At 34.1% G+C, this 24,512-nt stretch overlaps 1 protein-coding gene and 1 pseudogene across 1 annotated transcript; one reads left to right on the top strand and one right to left on the bottom strand.

Annotated features, from left to right (window-relative positions):
• Positions 1-704: 704 nt before the first annotated feature.
• Positions 705-12,695, bottom strand: LOC122304554 (annotated as a pseudogene).
• A 6,356-nt stretch (positions 12,696-19,051) lies between these two features.
• Positions 19,052-22,192, top strand: LOC122303476 (probable mediator of RNA polymerase II transcription subunit 26c). Its single transcript, XM_043115275.1, has 9 exons — positions 19,052-20,092; positions 20,192-20,260; positions 20,357-20,439; positions 20,592-20,665; positions 20,790-20,839; positions 20,972-21,005; positions 21,093-21,217; positions 21,493-21,580; positions 21,693-22,192. The coding sequence occupies exons 1-9, from the start codon at positions 19,691-19,693 to the stop codon at positions 21,818-21,820; spliced, it is 1,053 nt and encodes a 350-aa protein (XP_042971209.1). The 5' UTR covers positions 19,052-19,690; the 3' UTR covers positions 21,821-22,192.
• Positions 22,193-24,512: the final 2,320 nt, after the last annotated feature.

The following is a 24,512-nucleotide window of genomic DNA, read 5'->3' as shown; positions in this document are numbered from 1 at the left end:
ACTAAAATATAAATTAAATAATAAAATCCATCTCTTCTCATTAATTTAATTAAGGTTATAAAATAAGTGTTGATTTCATACGATCTAAATAGGACACATAACTAGTGAGTCCATCGTAATCCCTGTGCATTGGCTTATTATGAGGTCTGTCTTTCATAAGCATCGTAAAAGGCTTAGTATCGATCATATCGTCTTCTATTATATTTTTGTTTCCCTTTTCGGTGTTGTACACCCTTGAACAATACTCCTCCTCTACAAAACAATTTCAATAAACAAATTTATTTATAGTATTAAGATATATAGAGAGTACATACGTAGCTCAATAAAGCCCATTTGAATATAGCATATAATTAGTATATATATAGATAGATAGTAGTTAAATAGTTTTAGTTAAGATGCTTTTTTAAGTTTTGAAAAATGAGAGATAAAAAGTTAAATACAAATATTATAAAGTTAAAAAACTGATTGAATATAACTTTTTAATATTATTATTGGTTTAAAATTTGAAAATATAGTATTATTTTTTGTGTTTTGTTTGAGACTATTAAGAAATAAAATAAATAATAAAATCTATATGTTCTTATCAAAGTAGAGGTCTTGAGTTCAAACCTTATAAAAAATGAAGATTTAAAATTGAAACTATTTCATATTTTAGCAATATTTCATATTTCATGTGTTGCAAACATACCCGTAAAGTTACGACTCTAAATGATCAGGACATGAACTCCACACTCCTTCACTCCAACGTACTCTAGCATCTGTGAACATTCAAACTCGAATGACACCTCGATTTCCTCCCCATTTATCATCTCCTGATCATATGGCCAGATTTTACAACCTTCACCCACTCCCACTTAAAGCAAAAGTAAATAATCCAGAGACCCTATTGTGTAATAGACTATTCGATCAATAACTTATATGTGGCCTCTTGTTTTATTATGGAATACAACCCTAATTTCATCATGCCATGCATGGATTCTATTCTTATTTCTACAAACAACTCCAAATAGTAATCGATTAATCACTTCATCTTGATCTGAAAGTGAAGGCATAGAAAAGGATATGAAAGTCCATTTTCTCTTATGATTGAACCAATTTGGAACCTCGTTACCATACAAGGATATTTGACGCCTCTCAATCATAGACGGCCACTTCCACTTCTGCCATTTGGGAAAATGTTCAGGTCAGATCAGGGAATAAGAGAGTGAGTGATAAAAACAGACCTAGAAAGAAAGAGAAAGAACCTGGAGCTCGACTAGACTCTTCAAAAAATCAGTATCTTCCTCTACCCAACACCCTTCCAAGCAAACCGCTATTGTAAATGCCAAATTCTCAAAGCCTTGAATGTCAACTAGTTTGTAGCAATCCCTAAGTACAAGTGCATCCAATCGTGACTTTGAAATTGAGATTCTTTCCAGTGATTCGCAACTAAATGCAAATAAAATCCGTAAATTAGTAGGGATAGTTGAAATTGATCGAATGGATCTAGACTCAGCTAAATTTAAATGGGTTAATTTAGAAATGTGACATATGGCATAAGGGAGATCACAAAAGTTGTTGACAAATAAATCCAAATCTTGGAGTGAAGATAAGCCCCCAAAATCAATGGGGAAGTCACCTTCCAATAAATTGCTATTACAGAGACCTAGTTTTACCATAGACCTAAAAGCATGAAGGGAAGCCATTAGGAAATTCTTGGGATTCCGTATCAATCTATTTGGTAGGTTAGTAGTAGTTCTGTCTGCGAAGTTCCGTAGATTGAAGCAGCGACCCATGTGAAAAATTTTGAGAGATTTTAATTTAGAAATGCTTTCCGGAAGACTCATAAGGCTCTTGCATCCGCTCAAGTTTAGCAAAACAAGTCCTTTCAGATATCCAATAGACTCATGTAGCTTTACCAAGCCTGTGCAACCTTCAAGTATTAGTTCCTCTAAATTTGAGACTTGTAAGAAGTTTGGTTATTTGGTGAGATCTTCACAAAAACTGAGATTTAGAACTTTCAATTTGTTGAGTATCTACCAAAACAAAATTCAGAAAATGAGTATAAAAACCTCATGAGTTCTGCGTTTAACATCAAGTACTATTGAATAAAAGACATAAAAGCTAGGCATGGTAAGATTTTGCATACATTATTCTCCAGCTTTTAGACTTGTTTGATTTTGATATACTGCATATCAAGCACAACAAGATTTTTAAGATGAAGTCTTGGCAGAAGAAATCTTAGGGGATAGCTATGCCGGCAAATCCATCTTAGCTCTTTGGAAAAATGCTCAATGCATCCTTCGAGCTTTAAATTTTCTATACCCTTGATTTGAAGCAATCTCAAATTCTTCATGTTTGCAAATGCTTCCGATTCCAAAGATATGACTTTGTCTTGATCATGTATGGGCGGATTTAGGGTGAGACCCTCCACTACTTCTGATCCCTAACAAAATAAAATTGTTCAATTAGGAATGTAATTAATCTTTTTTTTTCAAAAGAATATAACACCTTGGAATGGATGCATGCTTGATTGGGTCACATGATGCATGCTCGCAAAATGACTAAACTACTATGCATACCTACATAACACTTACATCATGGTTCTGTACCATTTGGTCATTCTTATATGATATAATAGGGGAAATATCTCATATCGTATGGTTTTTTAGTACTTTCAACACGTCTTCATGAGACCACAATCTACTACGTTTTTCTAGATGACGTGACTCTTGACAAACAATCTCCCTGCCCATGTCCCGAATAAGATCATGCATCCTTAAATTCAGATAATCAATTTTCACGAGAGACCTTTGAACGAGTATATTGATAGCAATATCTAGAAAAGAACCACATTCCTCCAATATTTTGAAGACATATTCTACATTGATACCGATAAAGAAACATGCAATATCTAGAAACACCTGCCTTGTAGTATGGTCTAGTGAATAGAAACTAATTCCAAGTATTTTATGAATTTGGGCATCTGGACTCTTTCTAAATTTTTCCAATGTAGTTTTCCATTTAATAATCCTTCTTCCATGTAGATCAGAACCTAAAACTTCTAGTGCTAATGGAAGTCCACCAACATAATCCACTGCAGCAATGGAAATCTCATGAAAGTCTTCTTCTGGATGGGGCATATTAAAGGCCTGCCAACTAAAAAGTTGAAGAGAATCTAAATGATTCATTTTTGCAACTTTGTAGGAGTAATTTACTCCTAGTTTAAAAAGTAAATGTTCATCTCTGGTAGTTATAATGAATCTACTTCCAAGACTAAAAAACCATTCACCATTTCTGGCTAACGCATATATTTGATCGAGCTGATCTACATCATCAAGAACAACAAGAACTTTTTTTTTTTGTGAAGTCTTTGTTTAATCAAATTGATTCCTTTGTCAACATTACCAATTAGCAAGATTTTCACTTTCAAGATATCAAAAAGAAGTTGTTCTTGTAATCGAATTAGACCATTGGATTGTTCTGAAACTTCTCTAACATTTAAAAGACAACTACTTCCTTCAAACCCAAGGCATATATGGTTATAGACAGCTTTAGCTAAGGTTGTTTTACCGATTCCACCCATCCCATACATGCCCAAGATGAGAAGTTCAATAGTAGTACTTGTTCCAAGTTGTAATAAAGCTTTCACCTCTTCGACATGAAAACCTATTCCTACTTGGTGCTTGACAGCATTCAAGAGGATGGGGTTCAATTTAAACAAAACTTGTTCAACAATCTTCTCAATGAACCTTGCTTCATACCTGATCAAATCAATTCAAATGGGAAAAAGAATAGTGAAATAAGTATGAAAAGAGAGAAAGAAGAATAAAAACTTATCATGAGTGTTATCTTCTCAATTTATTAGGAATAGAATAAAAAAAATTGAAACATTGATATGCCATGGTAGGAAAGTAAGTTCTAGCTAATTTTATTAGGAATACCATTCAAATAAGTTTGTTGTAGATTAGTTTGCATGGAAATGAATTGTTAGGTACTCCCAAGTAACATGCAATCATTCTTTCTTCAAAAATTTTGTCAAGTTAATTATTTTTGTCTAAGATATCAAAGAAAATTAAAGGACAAAAGTCAACGTCCAAAAAAACTGCATGGAAAAACGTGAGTGGTTAGAATAATATATACCCATTTGCATCGCTCTGGGGTCGAAGCCAGAACAATCCACAGCTTCTGTGAAAGCCTCTCTCTATCATTGCACCCTTTCCATATCTTCCTAAAATCTCTCTTCAAGTCTAGCAAATGTTTCAGCAAAAGTCCCAATTTGCTTTCTCATATCGGAGGGACTCACATGGTAAAATATTAGGATAAAAATGTGGTTCATGGTACTTTTACACTAAAGGATCTGAACAAGCTAATCGAGGCACCAACTAGAAGAGGCATAATCTTTAGAGAAAACTACAAGGGAAATCCTTGACCCATGGATCGCATTGATTAGTTCCTTGGATATATTCTCCCCTCTTGGAAGCTCATTATCATTGTGAAATATCTGAATTTCGGTTCGTACCAATGCAGAATAGACGTGATCAGTAAAATTCTTATGAGTGTCTGCGCCTCTAAAACTCAGAAAAACCTCGTAATCCCAGTGGTTTGAACAAGATTTAGTAGATGATTGCACTGAAAAATTACATAAAGCCTTCGAGTAAATAGGGAAATGATGGAAAAAAAAAACATATTTGGAGGCAAATTATAATTTCACACTAAAACATGACAGATGTGATGGCATGGACACATTAATATTTAAAAGAGCTTGAGTTAAACTCAAAGTTTACAATTCAAACTTTACTACTCATTATTCCCACACATCAGACATTATATTTATTTTTAGTTTTTTATTTTGTTTTATTCTTCCTAAATTAATTGAGTTTTTCTATTTATCACCCATACACCACACATTTGGTTAGAGAAGAAATAACAAATTAAACAATTATATGTGGTGTATGGTGCAAATTAAGATGATGAGTATAATTTTTCTTAATGAAAATCACCGTAATTAATGAAGTGCATACATATGTCTCGATACAAAATCACTAGTGTGTCTACTATTTATAGGAAAGTAATAAAGTTATGACTATAAAATGAAGTTGTACAATTACAATATTGATTAATTATAAAACCATTATATAAAATTAGAATTATTTTTAATGAAGTTGTACAATTATGTTGATTAATTCTAAAGAGTGTTATAAAATAGTTGTAATTAAGTATATCATTCACGACACTCATAGAAATTGTACATAAATTTTCCAAAGATAAATCATCTATAAAATCGGATTATTCGAGGAATAACATGAATTAAAGAAAGTTTATGATTTTTGAACCTAACATAAAGTCCATAAATCACGAAAAGAATAGTAGTAACATCATATCTATTGTGATCATGTGCTAGAGAGAGCAAGGAAAATGGTACCGTCTTTGCTCATACGGTCTCAAACAACGAGAACCTTTTGATGGTTGCTTTGGCCTTGGAATCCTCAATCCAGCTTATGCTTCAAGCTGCTTCCTCTCATAGGGGCGGTTTGGCCCTCCATGGTTGGGTAGTTAGATCAGTAGCAGAAAGGGAGAGGTGTTCGGATTAGCAAAGGGCTAGAAATCGTAGTAGTTTTAGTAATCAAAGAGAAAATATGTAGATTGAATAAAGGCTCAGTTTTTGAGTTTAAACCAATACACACACACACACATATGTGCATGGGCTAAAAGGATATAGCAGCACTCCTGTTTTCTCAAGAGTGTAAGGCTCCGTTTTGAGGTTGAGATGAGTCGAGTTCTTTACGAATAGTATTGAGTTGAAATGGTGAAATGAGTTTTATGAGACCCATCTAAGATAAGTTTATATGTTAAGATCTAGCTAATAGGTTTAGATGTATTTATGAAAAAATAAAAAAGTTATGAGTCTCGTGTATAAAAGGTGTTGAGTTATAAAAGGTAGTAGGTTCTGCAGATAAATAAGTTCTGAATTGATATAAGTTTAGTAATTTGAGAATTCGATATCTAGTTGTTAGACCTAACTTAAAATTAGATTAAATTAAATCTATTTCAATTTTCAAATGAGGCTAAGACGTTTCAAAGCATATATTTTTCATACGTTGTAGTTTTTTTTTTCCACGAGGGTCAATTCTTAACAGTTCAATTTTGTACGTACGACTCCAAGTTTTCCGGTGCTTCAACGATGGAAAAGATACTCTTTCCCTCGTTTTAGATTGATCATATTCCGATTATATACAAATTAAAAAGTATCTAGCTATAATATATATATTTACTTAATGGCCAGGGGGCATTTAATTCTCAGAGAATAGAAGTCAAAAAGCAAGAAAGTAATTACACGCGTTTTACTTTTTTATTCTAATCTCATCTTTAAAAGCCTGCAAATTAAGAATAATATGGAAGTAGTTGTAAAAACTTGGCAGTACTTGACAGCGGATTCATATCACGATCAAAGAAGAAATTAACAAAAGAAGAAATTAAAATGAACCTCAAGACCCGTTCAAATTTTCAGCGTAAATATATATGCGACTGCATGCTTAAGAACCACTATTCATTATATATATATATATATATATATATATATGCTAGTTTATTAATAATTACCATGCATTAACAAAAGCTAATAATTAGGCATTATGTGGAAGTACTAGTAGTTGATCGAAGTTGATTTTTCACCAACATTGACACTACTGTTAATGATTACTACAGATATCGAATTTGAATGGATGGCAGTACTTGACAGTGGATTCATATCATGATCAAAGAATAAATTAACAAAAGAAGAAATTCATATCTCATCTTTAAAAGCCAGCCGCAAATTAAGAATAATATGGAAGTAGACCAGTGGTTGTAAAAAACTTGGTAGTACTTAGCGTGTGTACTATTTATAGGAAAGTAACAAAATCGCGATTTATACAAAATGAAGTTGTATAATTACAATATTGATTAATTATAAACCATTATATAAAATTAGAATTATTTTTAATGAAGTTGTACAATTATATTGATTAGTTATAAAACGTGGTATAAAATAGTTGTAATTAAGTATATCATTCACGACACTCATAGAAATTGCACATAAATTGCCCAAAGATAAATCATATGTAAGGATTATTCGAGGAATAACATGAATTAAAGTAAGCTTATGATTCTCGAACTTAACATAAAGTCCATAATCACGAAAATAATAGTAGTAATAGATGCAACATCATATCTATTGTGATCGTGTGCCAGAGAGCGGAGGAAATGGTACCCGTCACTACAAGAAAATAGCCTTTTGCGGCGTTTAGAAGTCGCCGTTATAAGCGTAGAAATCGTCACAATACATCAAGTACTGCGTTTTATTGAGCGCAGATAAACTGCTTCTATTTGAGCCTAACATAAACCAATTTTTTTGCAACAACTCTCCTTCAAAAAGATAACTGGCAGTTCTCGACGATTTTGACTCTCGAAACAACAATACACATGTTATCGCAAAATTGGTGCTCCCAATCGACTTTCTCGCTGCAAGATCCATGGCGGTTCCAGCAGGATTAGTTCATCCAGAAGATGATTTTAATGGGGAGCTGAGAGACGCAGGGAAACTTAGCTGCAATTCCATACACGCCCAGAGAATTGTTGGGGGTTGGGTATTTACGGCGAGCATCCAATTGCCGATGAGGTTGCAATGCACCACAATATAAGGTATTTACGGTGATAATCATCGCCGAACGTAATTTTCCTTTCTTCAAAATTGTTGGGTTTTTTAGCACAATAGGGGTTGCCGTTAATTGGGTTGTGACCAGTATTGAACAGTACATAACTGGTAGGGGTATTCCGTCGAATGTAATAGGTGCATCATTTTTTTCCATATCATTTACAGTGGGGTTTGGCCGTAAAATTCGAGGGCCGGGGGGGGGGAGTAATTGCACACCAAATTGATCCATTATAATTCCCTAATTGATTCGTTAGTAGCAGATGCCCTAATTGACTCATTACACTGCAATTTGCAGGGCACCATAAAAAGACATGTTGTTTGTGAAGTTAATTATCCCTTGCCTAATTGGTAGAAATTAATCTGCTCCTTCTAGATTTGCATTGGGTTTACACATACATGCATGATATATAAAGGGTTTTCACATAATCCCTTCTATTAGGAATTTGGTCTATATATATAATTAATATTTTCTGCATATGCATATAAAGATATGCCATCATTAATCCCTATTATATCTACAGAATTTTGCATATGTGTATATATATATATATATATATATCACGATTCTGCCAATGATACAAAATAACCTGATTACATTGGTCATCATGAAGACTTGCCACATGAGCTAGCACTACTACATATATATAAACTCAGCAGCTTCTACTATAAATATAGTAATTGATGTGTTGAACTCATGAGTTCAACACATCAATTACTTGCTAATTTAGCACTCACACTAGTTCTATGCCTATACTTGCTATCCATACATGCCAACAGTACTCATATATTTGTCAAAATTTCTACATGTATGTACATATTCCACGTACATGAGAGGAATCTTCTGGTTCTGGTAGTTGTTGGGGTCTTGGCTAGAGCATAACAAAATCAGTACTACCAATGTCCAACATAGAGTTTCTTTCAACTGGAAAGCAGAAATATGCACAACCAATTTATACTCCTTCAAGACTGAATTGAGCGAAGTAGCTTCAGCATGCAGTGTGTTTTGAGATAGCCACCAAGAGAGGACTGAAATAATATACATTGTTATCTATGCCAAAAGATGGTTTGGCGTTATATTATTTTCATCTCCCACATAAGTGTAGCTTGTGTCTCCCAAAGCTTACGCCAGTTGCAAGGGACGGTGGGATTTTGGAGATCTGTTGTGTCATTCAGAGATATTGCAAAAGCAGTTGCAAGTACTTACGTCAGCAACATCATGATTACCTGTTTATATAGCAGTAGACTAACTTACATTGTTCTTTTTTTTCACAATGAGTTTTGCTACATACAAGCACAGTTGCGTACTAATCTATGTACCAATACTGATTTATTCATACTTAAAATTTAAATTAACACTGTTTTCAATAAAATCTACTTTTTGACCAATCACATCACATTGATGCACAGATTAGTACACAATTGTGCTTGCAACTATATTTTTCCTTTCACAATATATATAACAGTTGTGATGAATATCAGCTTTTATTTGCGAACACTAGAATATACTAGGAAACTTTCAGATTTATATATAAGATCATTACTTTAATGTATTATATACATATTGCACGTATGTGTGATCAACTTCCATGATCAAGAATTATATATATATATATATATATATAAGTAATACTATTTAATGTATTATATACAAGGTAAGTACCAGGGTTGGACTATTGTTCGATCTATTACATATATGTGTGTTCATGAATTTCCATGATTAAGTATTATAAATATATATTATATATAAGTAATACTATTTAATATATTATATATATTATATAAGTAACACTATTTAATATTATATATATGTGTATATATATATCAATAGATATATATCTATTGCATGTATGTGTGATCAACTCTCCTTTTCAAGTAATATATATATATATATATAATATTAGATAAGTACTAATGCTAATCAATTTATTATATACATAAGTACCAAGGTTGGATTATGGGGCCTTATATATATTTGACCATTAATATTGAAGCGTATGTTGTATAAATATTGATACTCCTCTATGCCAGCTCATAAAGTGTACGAAAGTAGAGAAAGTACTTATGACTATATATTCGAGCTTGTGGGTTGATGATAATTAACAATATTTAGACATCAATTAAGGTAATATATATTTATCCAAAAACATTACTTGATTTATACTAAAATGTGTTACTCATTCCAAATAAATTAATAGAGAGAATATTTATTCCTAACTTAATAAGGTTTGAATATATATATATATATATATATATATATATAAAGAAAGTCAAAATACACAACTAATTGCCCATTTCTTTCTCTAAACTCTCTGCCTTTTCTCTAAACTAACCCCAAAACCCCAGAGTGATAGGGGTGAGAGCTTCGGCTCCCCCCCTCTTTCCTTCCTCCTCTGTTTCTCTTTTTTTTGCTTTCTGTATTTTTTCATTTTCATTTGTTTTGTGTTTTCAAGCAAATAAAGGGGAGTGCCAACACGCGCCCCACCAGGATGTTGGCTAGCTGCCGATTTTCAAGACCACCGAACGCGACGCCAAAAGGAGGGGAGCGTAGCCCACACGCACAGGACAAAATCTCGGATTGCACCAGAGCGTGGCTATCACGGGCCACCAGGGAGCCACCTGCTGACTCAAAACCTAGCTTTTCTGGGACCTATGACTCCGGGAGATCATCAAGCGACCGTCGGCTCTCCTCTAAGAGTGGTTTTGCTATGCACGCACCACTGCCTCTTGTTTTTTGCCCTCTGTTTCAAAATTGATTTTTTGGTCTTGTTTTGTTATCCTCGTTTTAAACTGAGCGGCGTGATGAGTTTTTGATCGGACACAATCTAGGGCTAGTGCTAGTCAAGAGTGGCGGCCGAAGTTATGGCTGGTGGACGTATGGCCGACCCCTACAGTGGAGGTTGTTGTGGTCCATACGCGAACTGGGTACTCGTGCTGTTCCTGAGCTCATGACGCCGATGCCTGCGGTTGGTGTTCCGTCGGTGCTCATGCCGGTGCTTGTGTTTATGTTGTTTTTGTTAGTTGTTTTGTAGTATAATTTTATGTAGTTTATTAGTAATATTTTAGTAATAGACTTTTGGACTTACTATCCATAATAATATTGTCCCATACTTCACCTCCTTAGAAGGATGGAGGGTCCTTGTCACTTTTTTTATACAGAGTGCTCTCTCTCTCTCTCTGTGAAAAGGTTTAGAACTTAAGACAATATCTGTCACTTTGTGTGTGAGGATGCTCCAGAACAGTTGCATAGGTTGGCTTATAGTTTAGATTTTCCTTTATTGATAAGTCACATTTGTAACTTCGGTATGATGAATAAATTCACATTTTCAAAAAAAAAATAAGAATATATATATAAAGTCGTGCTACACAGCAGCCCTCATATTTAACACACTTTTCACACTTGATAATGTGAAAAAGAAATTACAAAAATCCATTCACAAAAAATATCTTCTCGTACTAAGTAAAGAGCCCTCATATATTCATTAATTAAGTTTTATAAAACAATGCCACTGTTTTGGTCCTTTTCTTACATTTCTTACTACACAATTGAGCAGAGCTGAATGCCGACCATGAGCTTGATGAGTTCACATTAATCAATCTATGGTATAAAATTGGCACTATCTTCTCCTTCATATTTCAAAACCTGTTTCAATAATGGCTATTGTACAATACCAAAAACATTACTTGTTTCTAAAGCTTACACAAAAAATCATTACAACTATTCTATATATATGTCCAACGGTACAGCATTAATCATCCAACATAGAGCTAAGCCATCTTCACTTCCACAATAAATCATTACAACTATTCTATATATATATGTCCAGTACAACATTAATGATCCAACATAGAGTTAAGCTATCTTTGTTTTCACAAAAACATTACAACTATAGGCAAAATAACAGCTTACGAAATTGACGCTTGTGAAAATACATAGAAAAAAAATATTTGCAAGCCAAACACCCAAACCGCCGAAGGTTTTGCAGTACTTGTACGTCTTCTTCTTTCACAATCGGTGAAACCAACCCCAACCAAGCAGCACCTTCCCTACCAATTGAGAAGCTGCTAAGTGATGGACCTTTCCAATGGAAAAAGCTTCTTTTTCCATTCTCATGTGCTGAGGTTTTCTTGGATGTAAGTAGGGATGCATGATGCCAAGCATTGATCGAAACAACCTAGTTATTAATATATAAGATCAATACTGGAATACATGTATATACACTAAAAGAAGTATATATTAAAATTAAATGTTTACAAATTATAATCATAGCACCCATACTTGTAAATGATTTGCACTAATGATACGGAATTAGATTCTATTTGTCTCATACATACTTGTGTGTTTGATAAGTGCAAACCATAGGGTTGAGCAAATGTAAATGAATAATAAATCCAAAAAACAATATCAGTTGTAAATATTGTGTACACAATCAGTAGCAAGATGCTTCTATTAATTCATGATTATAAGTCCTCCTTAAGCAGAGAATATTAAAAGTTGCATGAGAGATACCAGTCCTCCCCAGTAGTCATTATAACAATGCCCACCAAGTTGTCAATTATTCATCAGATTCTGCATAAAACATAGTCATTTATTGGAGTTAGATATTTCATATTTGGGCACACAAGGTTGATAATGAAAACTTGTTTTTAAATAACTATATTGTACACGTATGAACCGACATTTAATCTTGTAATAATAAGTAGAATCCTAGCATAAATACATACCATCGTCAGACGAAGACTGACTGTCCGACAGAATGTCTTCACTACTATGAGTAAGATTATCATCATTTTCATCCTATTCATCATCAATGAATTCTTCATCATCGACAAAGGGTATTGCATGTTGCAATGTTCTTTTTTCAGCAAGATGGGTTGGTTCCACGCCAGTTCTATGCAATGGGTTCCCAGTATCATCATCATCACATTTGAGTACAACTTCTACATATGAGGGGTCATTCTCTTGGAAAGCAGGAACATTCTGATTTTCCTCATCATCGACATCATCATTGGCCACTAGCATAGTTGGAACATGTTGTTTTTACTTGTAATATTTTGCACAACGGACCAATTACCACCCACGTTAGTGTCTTTAAGGTAAAACACTTGGGAGGCTTGACAAGCAAGGGCAAATGGTTCATCCTTATACCATTTGCGAGCAGTGTTAACACTAGTTAGGTGGTCCCCAACACGTATTCCTCTCCTCCTATCACCGATATAAAATCAATCACTTCTAAATAAATATACATGACGCCAAACCATTTAACATAATTGCAATATGTCAATCAACACACCATAAAAATCAACAGGCTGTGATCGGCGTTTCCCTAGAACAACAACCCCACTATTCTGGGTTGCACGAAATTCTCCATGCATATATTGTGTGGAATATGATGCCATTCATTATACAAGCAGAATGTCAAGAGACCCATGGATCTGGTCCACAAGCGAGTACATAAATGTCATTAGAGACTTCATCATGACTTGCTAAATGTATTTCTTGAATCTAAAGATAGTGGTGTGCAATAAGTTAATTAGCCATACTCTAGAAAGTAAATTGACAAGATTAAATGTGGGTTGATTTTAGAGATAACATACCTGTGTACGAAACCAACTTGGAAATTCTAGTTGATGTCTATGATCTACATTCTCGGATGAAATTTCTTTCAACTTTGTATGGTGCTCACTGTGGAAACATATGCAAATATTTAAACTAAGACAGGTCTTTGTAAAGAACAAACTAGAAAGCAATGTACAAGTAATGGAAACAACCAAAATACTTACTCTAGGTATTGACTGGTCTCAGCACAATTATTAAGCACGTACCACCTTGCCTTTGCAAATAGAGTCTTATCTAATCGATTGGAGGTAGGTGAGCCCAAAGGATGTATCTTTTGTGAGAAAATAGGGAAATGTTCAGATTCAACATGGACGTATGCTTGAGCAATTGAACCTTCTATGTAAGACTTACTTCTGACATAACGCTTGAATTTTTCCAAATATCTCTCAAAAGGATACATTCACCTATATTGAATAGGCCTTGCAAGGTAAGCCTCACGAGGTAAGTGAATGATGAGGTGTACCATGATATCGAAGAAAGTAGGTGGGAAAATCATCTCAAGCTTGTAGAGGATAATCGTAATGTCATTTTGTAGTCGCTTCAATATGTCTAGTGTTAACGTTCAGGTGCATAAGGCCTTGAAAAAGGAATTCAACTCGGTCAATGCAAGTCGAATATCAGATCGTAAAAACCCACAATTGCAACCGAAAGTAATCTTTGCATGAACACATTACAGTCATGACTTTTCATTCCTAATATCTTTCCATCAGTAACTGAAACACATCTAGAGATGTTCGAGGCAAAACCATAGAAAATTTTAACAGATGCAAGCCATTCACAGAAACGTCTCATCTGATTGATATCCAATGTGTAGGAGCCAAACATCATGGAGTACCCATTCGCCGAAGGTTGTAAATGTAATTCCTTCCTTAACCCAAGCTCTATAAAATCCCTACGTGAATTAGTTGTATCTTTGGTTTTTCTTTCAATATCCATCAATGTTCCTAAGACATTAAATCAACCAAAACTTAGATAAAATAACTGGAAAAAAAAAACCAAAGCCATGCGCCAAAACAAAAATGAGCCAATCACACAAGGCGCACACTAGGGAGTTAGGGACCAGTCTTCCTAGCTAACAAGAGAAGAAGAAATTCATGAGAGAGAGAGAGAGAGAGAGAGAGAGAGAGAGAGAGAGAGAGAGAGAGAGAGAGAGAGAGAGAGAGAGAGAGGAAAGGTAGAGCTCAATTGGTTACACGGAGAGGGAGGAAAGCCTTCATCTTTACGAGTTCAAGCTTGGGGGCAAATGATATGGGATGATTTGACAAAAGTGGCCAAGAATTTCTCCTTTTGCATATGCCTGGCGAGATGCTTTGACAAAAGTGGCCAATCACTCCAGGTACTTCCTAAAGGATGGAGAAGATTTAATTTTCTTCTACCGAGTCTTTTTTTTTATCTTCATTTTCCCGATAAAAAAGTATACTCCTAATATTGCGAATGCAATTCTTCAACTCTGAGGAAATGGAAGGACTTCGAGGGAGAGAAACACAAAGCGGAAGGAGAAAGAAGTGAAAATCTAGGAAAATGAGATCAAATATTGAAACGGTGCGTTTTTATTTTTCCACATCAGATGGCATTTGCCACGTGCTTGCACTAGCCGACTGCCTATAGCTTTTTTCATAGGAGCTATATGTATAATGATCCATCCTGACGTCTTTTAAAATCAATTGTAAATTTATCGATTGTTTTATTCATTCGTAGGTGTGTTGAAAAGAATTATAAAATTGTGAAAATGCAAGGAATGAACTTTCTTCTTCTACGTTGTTCGTGGTGTTTTACTTTTTTTTGATAAAAATAAAACAACACTGCCGTGGCCAATGTGCGCAAAGAGTGCATGAACTTGACTGGCCATAGAAGAACTGTTTTGAATAATTTGATATTACATGATCAAGAGACGATGAATGGATGGTAGATAATGGGCTGATGAATACTATTATACTTCCAAGTCCTTGTCGTTGCTATGTACGTGTAATCCTCATGGACTCTTAATTAAGTTTGGTTGCCGTCGATCTGATTTATTATTTACAACCAACATCACAAACCCACTTAACCAAGAGTCAAGATCATGAATGTCCATGCAAGTATGGATACATCAATTAGCTAGCTAGGATCATCCCAAGTTACACATAAGGATTTCATGAGCATTAATTGTCGTATCAAATCAGCCACAACTTATGAGGCAAATTTTTATATATAGCCATTTCAAAACCAAAGAATCTTCCCGAGCATAAAGCAAAATCTCCCTTTTATTCTTCATGGCCTGCATTAACTTTAAACCTTTTTTTATGCTCTTGGTCCCATGGACTCTCAAATTTAGGTGCATGCTTTATAGTCAAAGACTGCTCAATCTCCCGTACTCTTATTTCACTAATATATCATATGTATTTGGTTCTTTATTTCAATTTTGCCTAAAGTGAACCAGCCATACAGAAAGTATATGAAAATAAATTTACAAATAACGTAACTTTATATGATATGTTAGATCTACTTTATAATAAAAATAGTTTTATAATTTAATATACTACATCAAAACATATCAATTCGTAAATTTATTTTTACAGGATTTTTATGTGGCTAAAGCATTTATCTTACCTAAAAGAAATCCTCTAATTAACGGTAATGTTTCACTCTTTCGTCACAATATTTGAGCTTTTAGATTGAATTCTTCTACTCAATAATTTTATACCACACACCTATTGATGTGGGTCTTTATTTTTAATAGAAAAATTACTTAGTAATACTATATTACATATTTATTAAGAAAAAATTAAGAGTTATTTTATTCAATAAATATGTGATATAAGACTACTAGATAGAGTAATTTTTTTTAATATTTTTATTTATTTTTCTTGGGTGGGTGGTGTACGATTCTAAATAGAATTTCTTTTAGAATATTAAAATCATATCTTTGGCAGGCCATACCACAGATACGGTCCATCCGTCTTCTCTCAAGTGGCCCACTCAACTGTGATGGCGGCTCTATCACTTCCTTCTAACCTAAATTGGGCTCCGGACTCCCAACCATTAATAATAATTAAATTGGGTTCCTTCCTTTAAAGTCTTTTTTTTTTTTTTTTTGGGTGTCGCAATTTTGTTTGAGAAATTATAAAATATTTTCAACTTCAAATTATTAAAATTAGTTATATGAGTGTTAATTCTTAATTACGTATAATCTCTAATAAATTTGATTTTAAAATAAAAAATAATATTTGCTGTCGTGTAGTACACAAATATCATACAATTTTTTAAAAAAGTAAATAAATACGAAATCTACATTAAAAAGAAAATTAATTTTTTAACAATAGACCATACTCTTTTACAAAAAATTATACAACGTTTAAGCACTCTATAACTATTTATAGTAGGAGTGGATAGCTAGGCACATCACCCCGCTGCCCCGCCCTTCAGATCAGGGACGAGGTGCAATGGTAGGAAACACCACCCTCCGCATATGCGAGAGTAGGGTGTAGGTCACACCCCTAGTTTGTAGCATTATTCTTTTAAAAGTATCTAGAAATCATTCATTTATATCTTGATAAGTTATTTTTACTTATTGGTTTTATTTTCTTCATCTCTTATGTTATTTAATCTAGAAGAGTATACAAGTTTCGCAATTCTACGTTTTGAAATTCGTAAAGAAAATGAAAAAAAAAAAGTGGTTACTTTTTTTTTTTCGAAAGGGGAAAATGCATCTGCATTCATTCATAATCGAAGTTACAACTGTGACTTATCAATACAGGAGACCCGACTATAAGTCAACTAACGCAACTGCTCAGGAGCTTCCCCGTCAACAAATTTCTTTGTGACGGACATTGTCTAAACTTCTACATCTTCTCTCCTGACAACAAGTCAGAAGAGAAAGCGCTCTGTCAAAACCAGAGCTTAAACAACCTTCCTTCCGAAGAAGAGAGGTACACACCCGCTCCATCCTCCCAAGGAGGAGGAGAATAACCAAACTCTCTCCTCCCAAGGAGGAAGAGTACTAACACCTACCTTCCTCCAAAAGAGGAGTAGGACTAACACCCACATTCCTCCAAAAGAGGAGTGGGACATAAGCCTATTTTATTACTTGATATGGTTTGATGTGGTATGTTATACTGTAAAACTCTTTTTATTATAAAGTAAATTTAATATATCATATAAAACTATATCAATTTATAAATTTATCTTTATAAAATCTATTCAAGAATGTAGGACTTCTAAAACATTAAAATAACCCTTGATCAAATGAGTCAAATATTAAAATAATTTGTGTGTTTTAATCATTAATGAATTACTCCCTAACATTTAATTTTAAACTATTTTAACTTGATACTTTCGACTTTGGTCATTTTGATGTCTTCTGACGTTACTTATTCACTAGACTCACTAATTAATGAATGTCACGTCATTGTCAACAAAAACGCATCATGTGTACCAAGAAATGATAATATATAAATTTAAACTAAAAAGACATAAAAATTAGAAAACACACAATTTTTCTTTTTAAAAAAATTAATTAAAAAAAATGTAAGAATTGGGAGAGGAGGATACCATTCGATCAAGGGGTGGTCTGGTCACTCTTTTAGAGATATTGGCCGCCGTCCACCCCTAGATCTCTCTAGAGGCTGCCTTTGTGAACCCATCATCCTAAGCTGGGATGGGAGGGTCACCTCTTTATATTTGTTTTAATTTAATTTTTTTAATTATTAAATATTTTCAATTTTTATATTAAAATTTGATTTGATTTATTGTGACACATTGGATGTTTCAATTGGTGATAACGTGGCTCTCGTTTTCTAGAAATAGGTCTTTGAATAGTAAGTTTCAGCCTGTTCCTGCTTGCCTTGCTTTCAAGTCTCAAGTTGGCCTTCTACTTGTCTAAAACAATATTCCACAAATAGATTTGATGGATGTATGATGAAAGGATAAAAATGATTGAAGTTCAAAGGATATTGATGAAAAATCTCAAAAATTAAAAGTAGGGAGGAGTAGTTTTTATAACAAGCAACAACCAAACCACAATCTATTTTAATATTTAATTACAATAAAATAATAATTATTGTAAGTATAACTGTGCACTAATATATACATTAATCTAATGTGATTGGTCAAAAAGTAAATTTTATTGAAAACAATACTAATTTAAATTTTAAATATAAAGAAATCAGTATTGGTGTACAGATTAGAGCACAACTTTACTTATATGTAATAAAACTCTTTTATCAACGTGATCCAATTTAAACGATTTATATATATACCAATCACTTAAATGAATAGTTATTTAAAATATATTATATTCTACTGTAAATGATAAAATTTACGATAAAGATAACAATCTATTTTTTAAGATTTGGAGATAACAAAAATGTTAATTGATTTATATTTATCATTAAATATTAGTCTTAAACGTTTTAATCATCATCAGTTTATCATAAGTGAATCGACTAATTCAAAATTTACTTGTTATTTCTGAATTATATATCAACCATAGGAAGAGAATTAGATTATAATAACTAAAACCTCAGAAGTATTATTTTTAATCATAGTGGTATCCATTAAAATCTTAAATAAAAAGCTTCATATATAGGTAATATCCGATTAAATATAGGTAATTAATTTGAGTTGTGAAAGAGAAGTAAGCAGAACTTATCGAAACAGAGTGGATATTACTTACTAAAAAAATATGAGTATGGTGGACGATTGGAGAATCAAGATACAGAAAAATCTTGCCTGGATATTGGGCACTGCAAAGCTACAAACCCACAAGTCCACGTTCATTAAATATTCCATTCCACCAATAATGCAAGCCGTAATCTAAAGTTACCCCATCGTTACTCTCTCTGTCTCTCTCTCTCTCTCTCTCTCTCTCTGCCTCTCTCTCCAGCACCCAACCCACAACAAACCCAACCCCAGTTTCTGAGAAGACACACAAGCCATGACTACTTTGTAGGTCAACATAAACTAAACTATTTCGTAAAACAAATAAAGAACAAAACTTGATTACAATTTTTCGTGGAATATACCCTCACAGTTTAATCTCCAAAGGTAACAAAAAACAGGGGGGAAGAATAGGAACAAAGATCACCGGGGTTCTGTTCTGCCCCACTACTCCAGAATCCAGTTCAGCTTTTTCATTGTTCTCAGATCTGTGCCTTTCTTCTTTTGTTTTGCCCAAACGGTTTTACGATGATTGGTCATATGTATATATTGTCTGGATGCATGATTTTCTAACGTAACTCGTCGGACTAAGATTCATTGATTTCATTGTACACCTCGTCTTAGTTAAGATCCGATGATGTCCAATCTCCTGATTTCAATCTCCGAAAGAGCTCGGAAAATACGATAGAGAAAAAACCCATTTAAAGCTGTCCACTTTTCTGTGTTCTTAACGAATTGAATTTATTGGAGCAGCGACGGCGATGATGGATATAGATGATTTCCGGGCCGTTCTGGACAGTTGTGGGGTTGACGTGTGGACGTTCATTGACACGGCCATAGCGGTCGCGTCTTTGGACTACGGAGGCGAGCTCAAGCACCGGAGGGACGGGATCGTGGAAAGGCTCTATGCGGCGACCTCGCTGGCGCAGCCTCGGTGCCGAAACTGCGACAACCTCGATAATCGGAGGCCTGATAATCTATACGAAGTGAAGGCTCCGGCGGGGGAAAATAGCAGCGGCCAGGAAGGGAAAGAAGGGTCACCGGTGACACCAGAGTCGGTGGAGAGAGATGACGACGAAGACTTGGATCCGTACGGTGGTATGTTCGATGACGAGCAGAAGAAGATTCTTGAAATTAAGGAGCACCTTGAAGATCCTGACCAGGTTTCTTTCGTTACTTTATACATATTGTTTAATTTATATTCCAGTTTTATCTTTCTGGGTATGATTTTTCTCCTTGGTTCTTTTGTTTGTGTGTGTCAGTCTGAGGATTCTTTGGTTGAATTGCTTCAAACTCTAGCAGACATGGATATAACATTTCAAGCACTCAAGGTAAACTATGTTGCAAATTTTCTTCTCTAGTTCTTTCTGACTTATTGTTTCTAATAATTATAGTTTTCGTTTTTCTGTTGTAATTGTTAATTGTAGGAGACTGATATAGGAAGGCATGTGAATCGATTGCGAAAGCATTCATCGAATGATGTCCGGAGATTGGTGAAGCTACTAGTCAGGTTTTGAAGAACCAAAAATTTTGGAAAATATGTTCCAAATGTTTTATAGTTTCTTTCTAATCGTCTTACTTATGTTTTTGCACATGGTAGTGTTAAGTGTTGGAGAAGGCTGTTCAACATTTATTGCTTTGGTTTTCTTTTGTTTTGGTCAGGAAGTGGAAGGACATTGTGGATGAGTGGGTGAAGTTGAATCAACCTGGAGAACACACTTCTGCTGCTCTAATGGGTAACATTATAACTCATAAATTAAAATGATCTCAGTTTCCCTTGTGGGAAAGATTTGAAGATTGTTGAAGCACAAAATGGGGTTAAGAAATTAAGCTAAAAGTTGTGATTGATGCTGTTGGCAGCTTATGGAGACTCACCCCAGCAGAAAATTCCCCAAAATGGTCATCACCAGGTGAAAGGAATCAGTTCCCCCCCCCCCCCCCCCCCCCCCCCCCCCAATTCCAGATAATTTGCGTTGTCTGGGAAAAAAAAGTTGCAAAATTCTGTCTTTTCTTTAAACTTTCTAATATTCTCTTTTTTGTAGGTTCCTGATTTTGGATACTCTCCAAATCCACACAGTGAGTAGTAGAATCAGATTCAAAGTAATGTTTTTGATCTTTGTTTGCGTTCTTGTTTGGATTTGTTGATCTATCTTGCCTGCACAGATGGGAGTTCCGGGTCAGACAAGAATTATTCAGAATCAGAGCCAAAGCCAAAAGCGATTCCCCGAAAAGAAGCTCCCCCTAGACCAGCCCAATTAGCACCTGTATCTGCCTCTGCACATCAAAATGTATGCATACAAACTTAAGAGTTTCCAGCTTTAGCTGTACGTTTGGTTGATTATTAGAGAGAGAAACCAAGTTTTTGAAGCATTATGCTTATAGAGAATATGAGAAACCAAACTCAATTGCATCAAATGGTTTAATTTGGTTCATTGAGAAGGAGGTGCAAGTTTTATCAATATGGACTTTCAGAGATTTTCCTGCTCTTTACTTCTTTTTCCTAACGTACCAAATGTGTAAGTGCCTTCTATCAAATTGATTCAATTCATTGGGATTTATGCAGAGACAAAAAGAGCAAAAAGATTTTGACTCTGACCGACTGGCTTCAGCGAGCAAACGGCTTCACGAGAATTACAAAGAAGCTGAAAATGGTTTAGTCATATGGCTTTTGTTCCTATAAGTTTGCTGCAATTCAATGTTGTAGTGCATATTTTGAGCTTATGCTGATGGGTTTTGTGCTTTGTGTGTTTTATGATTGTGAAGCCAAAAAGCAAAGAACGATTCAAGTGATGGACATCCATGATATACCAAAACCCAAGAATGCATTCTTTACAAAGAACAAAGGTGGTGGTGGTGGTGGTGGTGGTGGTTCTTATGGGAGGCACCGGTGACAGAATACTGCAAAATCATATGTACAAAGGGTACATGACATGTGACAGAAGGGAAGAGTTCCAAAACCGGTTTTTGCCTCTTTTACTTTTGTTTTGCTCTTTTTTTTTTTTTTTGGAAGTTAAGAAAACAAAAGCAGGAACACTTTCTTTAATTACTTAGTCGATGATGACAAAAATTAAAATTGCATATTTTGGGAAGGAGTAGAAAATACAAAGCTCTAGGTTATCTTAGGCAAGTCCATGTATAGATGTGGGTATGGACCACTGAAATGGATATTGCTTTCTCTCTTTAATTTTTTGCATTGGTTTGGGCTGGGGAATAAGGTGTGAACAGAGTGAAAATGAAGCTTTGTTTTGGTGGTGTTCATGTGACGCAATGATGCCAACCTGTGAGCCAATTGCGCTCTTAAAGTGAGTGGAGGGTCAAAAGGATTTGGATGGTGGTGGGGCAGCTTGGTGATGGGGTTTGGTTGGAGCTGCTCTGGCCTCAATTATCTTGGTCAGAGCATTAGCATTGATTTATCTATATAAATATCGAAAATCACATATTTTAAAGATTGATTTTGTCATTTAAAAAAAACTTCCACACTAGATTATGCATCTTTGAGCCAAAATAATAATAAAATTAAATTTTTTATTATTTTATTATTATTAATTATTTTTCCTAAAATTATTATTATTTTATATATTTTGCAACAAGCACTCACTACAAATTTCATCCAACTTGTGCCCAAAAATATCAATTATTCACTGTTGAGAGTGTGCGGGAGGAGAGAGAAGAAATTAATAAAATAGGTTTTGGGGAATGAACGGTGCATCTGTAAAAATGCAAAGTTATTGTTCATAGATATCCATAAATTTACATATACATAATCTAATTTAGTCAATTTAATTATCTAATTATGCAAATGTGTTTGCATATGCAAATATAGAAAATCCATGCCAATAATCTTAGTATCGAAGTTGTTTATTAAAAGAAAATAATAATAATAATAATAAAGAGGGTTGGTTTAGAAAGATGGAAATGTCATTTGTTTAAAGGATTTTCCCACGTTAGTGTTTTTGAGTTTGAACAGCTCCTGGATTCCTTTTCTAAGCAGAAACGCTCAGTCAATGTTGGGCTTAAAAAATATTAGTATCTCTCTTTATTTTATATTTGGATCGGTCTACGGCCACCACTGGGAGGTTCCGCTTGGTTTAGATTTTTTTTTTTAAAGTTTTTTTTTTCATATAATTTTTTAATATTTTTAAACATTTATAAAAAATAAAAAAATTCATAATAATATTAAAGAAATTTTTCTTAATAATTAAAAGAAAGAAAAAAATAATAAAAAAATAAAACACTGGAAGCGGTAGCTCCCAGCGGGATCCCCCAACGGGAGATTTAGTATTTTCCTTTATATTTTATTAATGATACATTTTAAAAGATGTTATTTGAATAGACTGTCACTTAAGATATATCGTATCTTCAAGGATAACCAAAAAATTAAAAAAAAAAATCAAGTAATATTTAGAAATTTAAGATGAAGAAAACTATTTTTGAAAAATATATTAAAAAATGCTTCAAAAACTCTAAAATGAAGAAAGTTATTTTTTCAGAAAATATTTATTACCTCTCTCTCTACCTTTTGAGTGTAATGGCAGGGTCCCATGAAAGTGAGAACATATGCTTTTGCGATTTTATAAGGTGTAATTAGGCTTGTGTACCTTTGAAAATGATAAAGTTTTCATTGAAATTGAATTCCATGTTTCTGTGAGAATCATATATTTTTTAATGAAGAGTTGCATTTTCTGAACTTATATTTTTAAAAAATATATACGTGGTTGTCAATTAATGTTTAATGGATAATGATTAGGAAACCCTCATTGAGTATTTACGAGTTCTACCACACAGAGATCATACCTCCAAAAATACTACAAGTTGAAGTTGATGCCACATTCCTTCACGTGATTGATGACAATCATGACATCTAGGAAATCGAAGTTAAATTGACGATTCCATTCCATTTCATGTAGGGCTGGCCCAGTGTTGGCAACAAGCCCTATTTCCTCCCATGGAGAGTCAACAGATCATTCTTCTTTGCTAAATCAAGCGATTCACCATCTGAATTAGCAACTGAATGACAAGCACTATTTTCTCAACTATCAGAAGCCGCAAATTCCATGCCGGAACTATTTGAGGCTTGACCAGATGGAAACATGTATATAAGTGGACTCTATTTCCACTTCAGGCAATATCTGTAACAGGGTTGCCAACTTTGGTAGCCTAGCTTTTGTAAATCAAGAGGATAGCCATAACTCTCAAGGAACAGTTCTAAAGAAGCATATATTACATCTTTGTGGATAATCCTTTAAAATATCTCATTCACAAGCTTCTGACAATCCGCTAATATATCATTTCCATATCTGACAAGCGGTTTCTTGTTTCCAGCATGAACCGCAAGATTGTCATGTTATGCCCAAAAAGATAGAGCTCAACCCATTTGAACCGCGAGTTTGAACCATGCAGTCCTTTACAACAGGTCAAGTGAGTTTGAAAATGATATCTGAGAGGAACATTCCTCCACCCATTTCATCTCAGATACTAACAAATCTACTAGAGGATATATGTCACTTTCACTTAGAGATCTAAGAGCTAGAGGCCCTTCCTTTCAAAGATTTTTAACATCAGCAAAGGTTGTCATCAATAAGG

This window comes from Carya illinoinensis, chromosome 3 (genome assembly GCF_018687715.1).
Source record: "Carya illinoinensis cultivar Pawnee chromosome 3, C.illinoinensisPawnee_v1, whole genome shotgun sequence".
In the NCBI taxonomy this organism is placed as follows: Eukaryota; Viridiplantae; Streptophyta; class Magnoliopsida; order Fagales; family Juglandaceae; genus Carya; species Carya illinoinensis.
Note: the sequence above shows the minus strand (reverse complement) of the source record. Positions and strands in the feature narration are given on the sequence as shown.

Bases quoted from the DNA above. Each gene is read 5' to 3' on its own strand.
- LOC122303476 (XM_043115275.1), top strand. From the start codon at position 19,691: ATGATGGATATAGATGATTTCCGGGCCGTTCTGGACAGTTGTGGGGTT. The intron at 20,840-20,971 runs GTGAAAGGAATC...TCTTTTTTGTAG, and splicing joins CCCAAAATGGTCATCACCAG to GTTCCTGATTTTGGATACTC. The intron at 21,006-21,092 runs GTGAGTAGTAGA...TTGCCTGCACAG, and splicing joins ATACTCTCCAAATCCACACA to ATGGGAGTTCCGGGTCAGAC.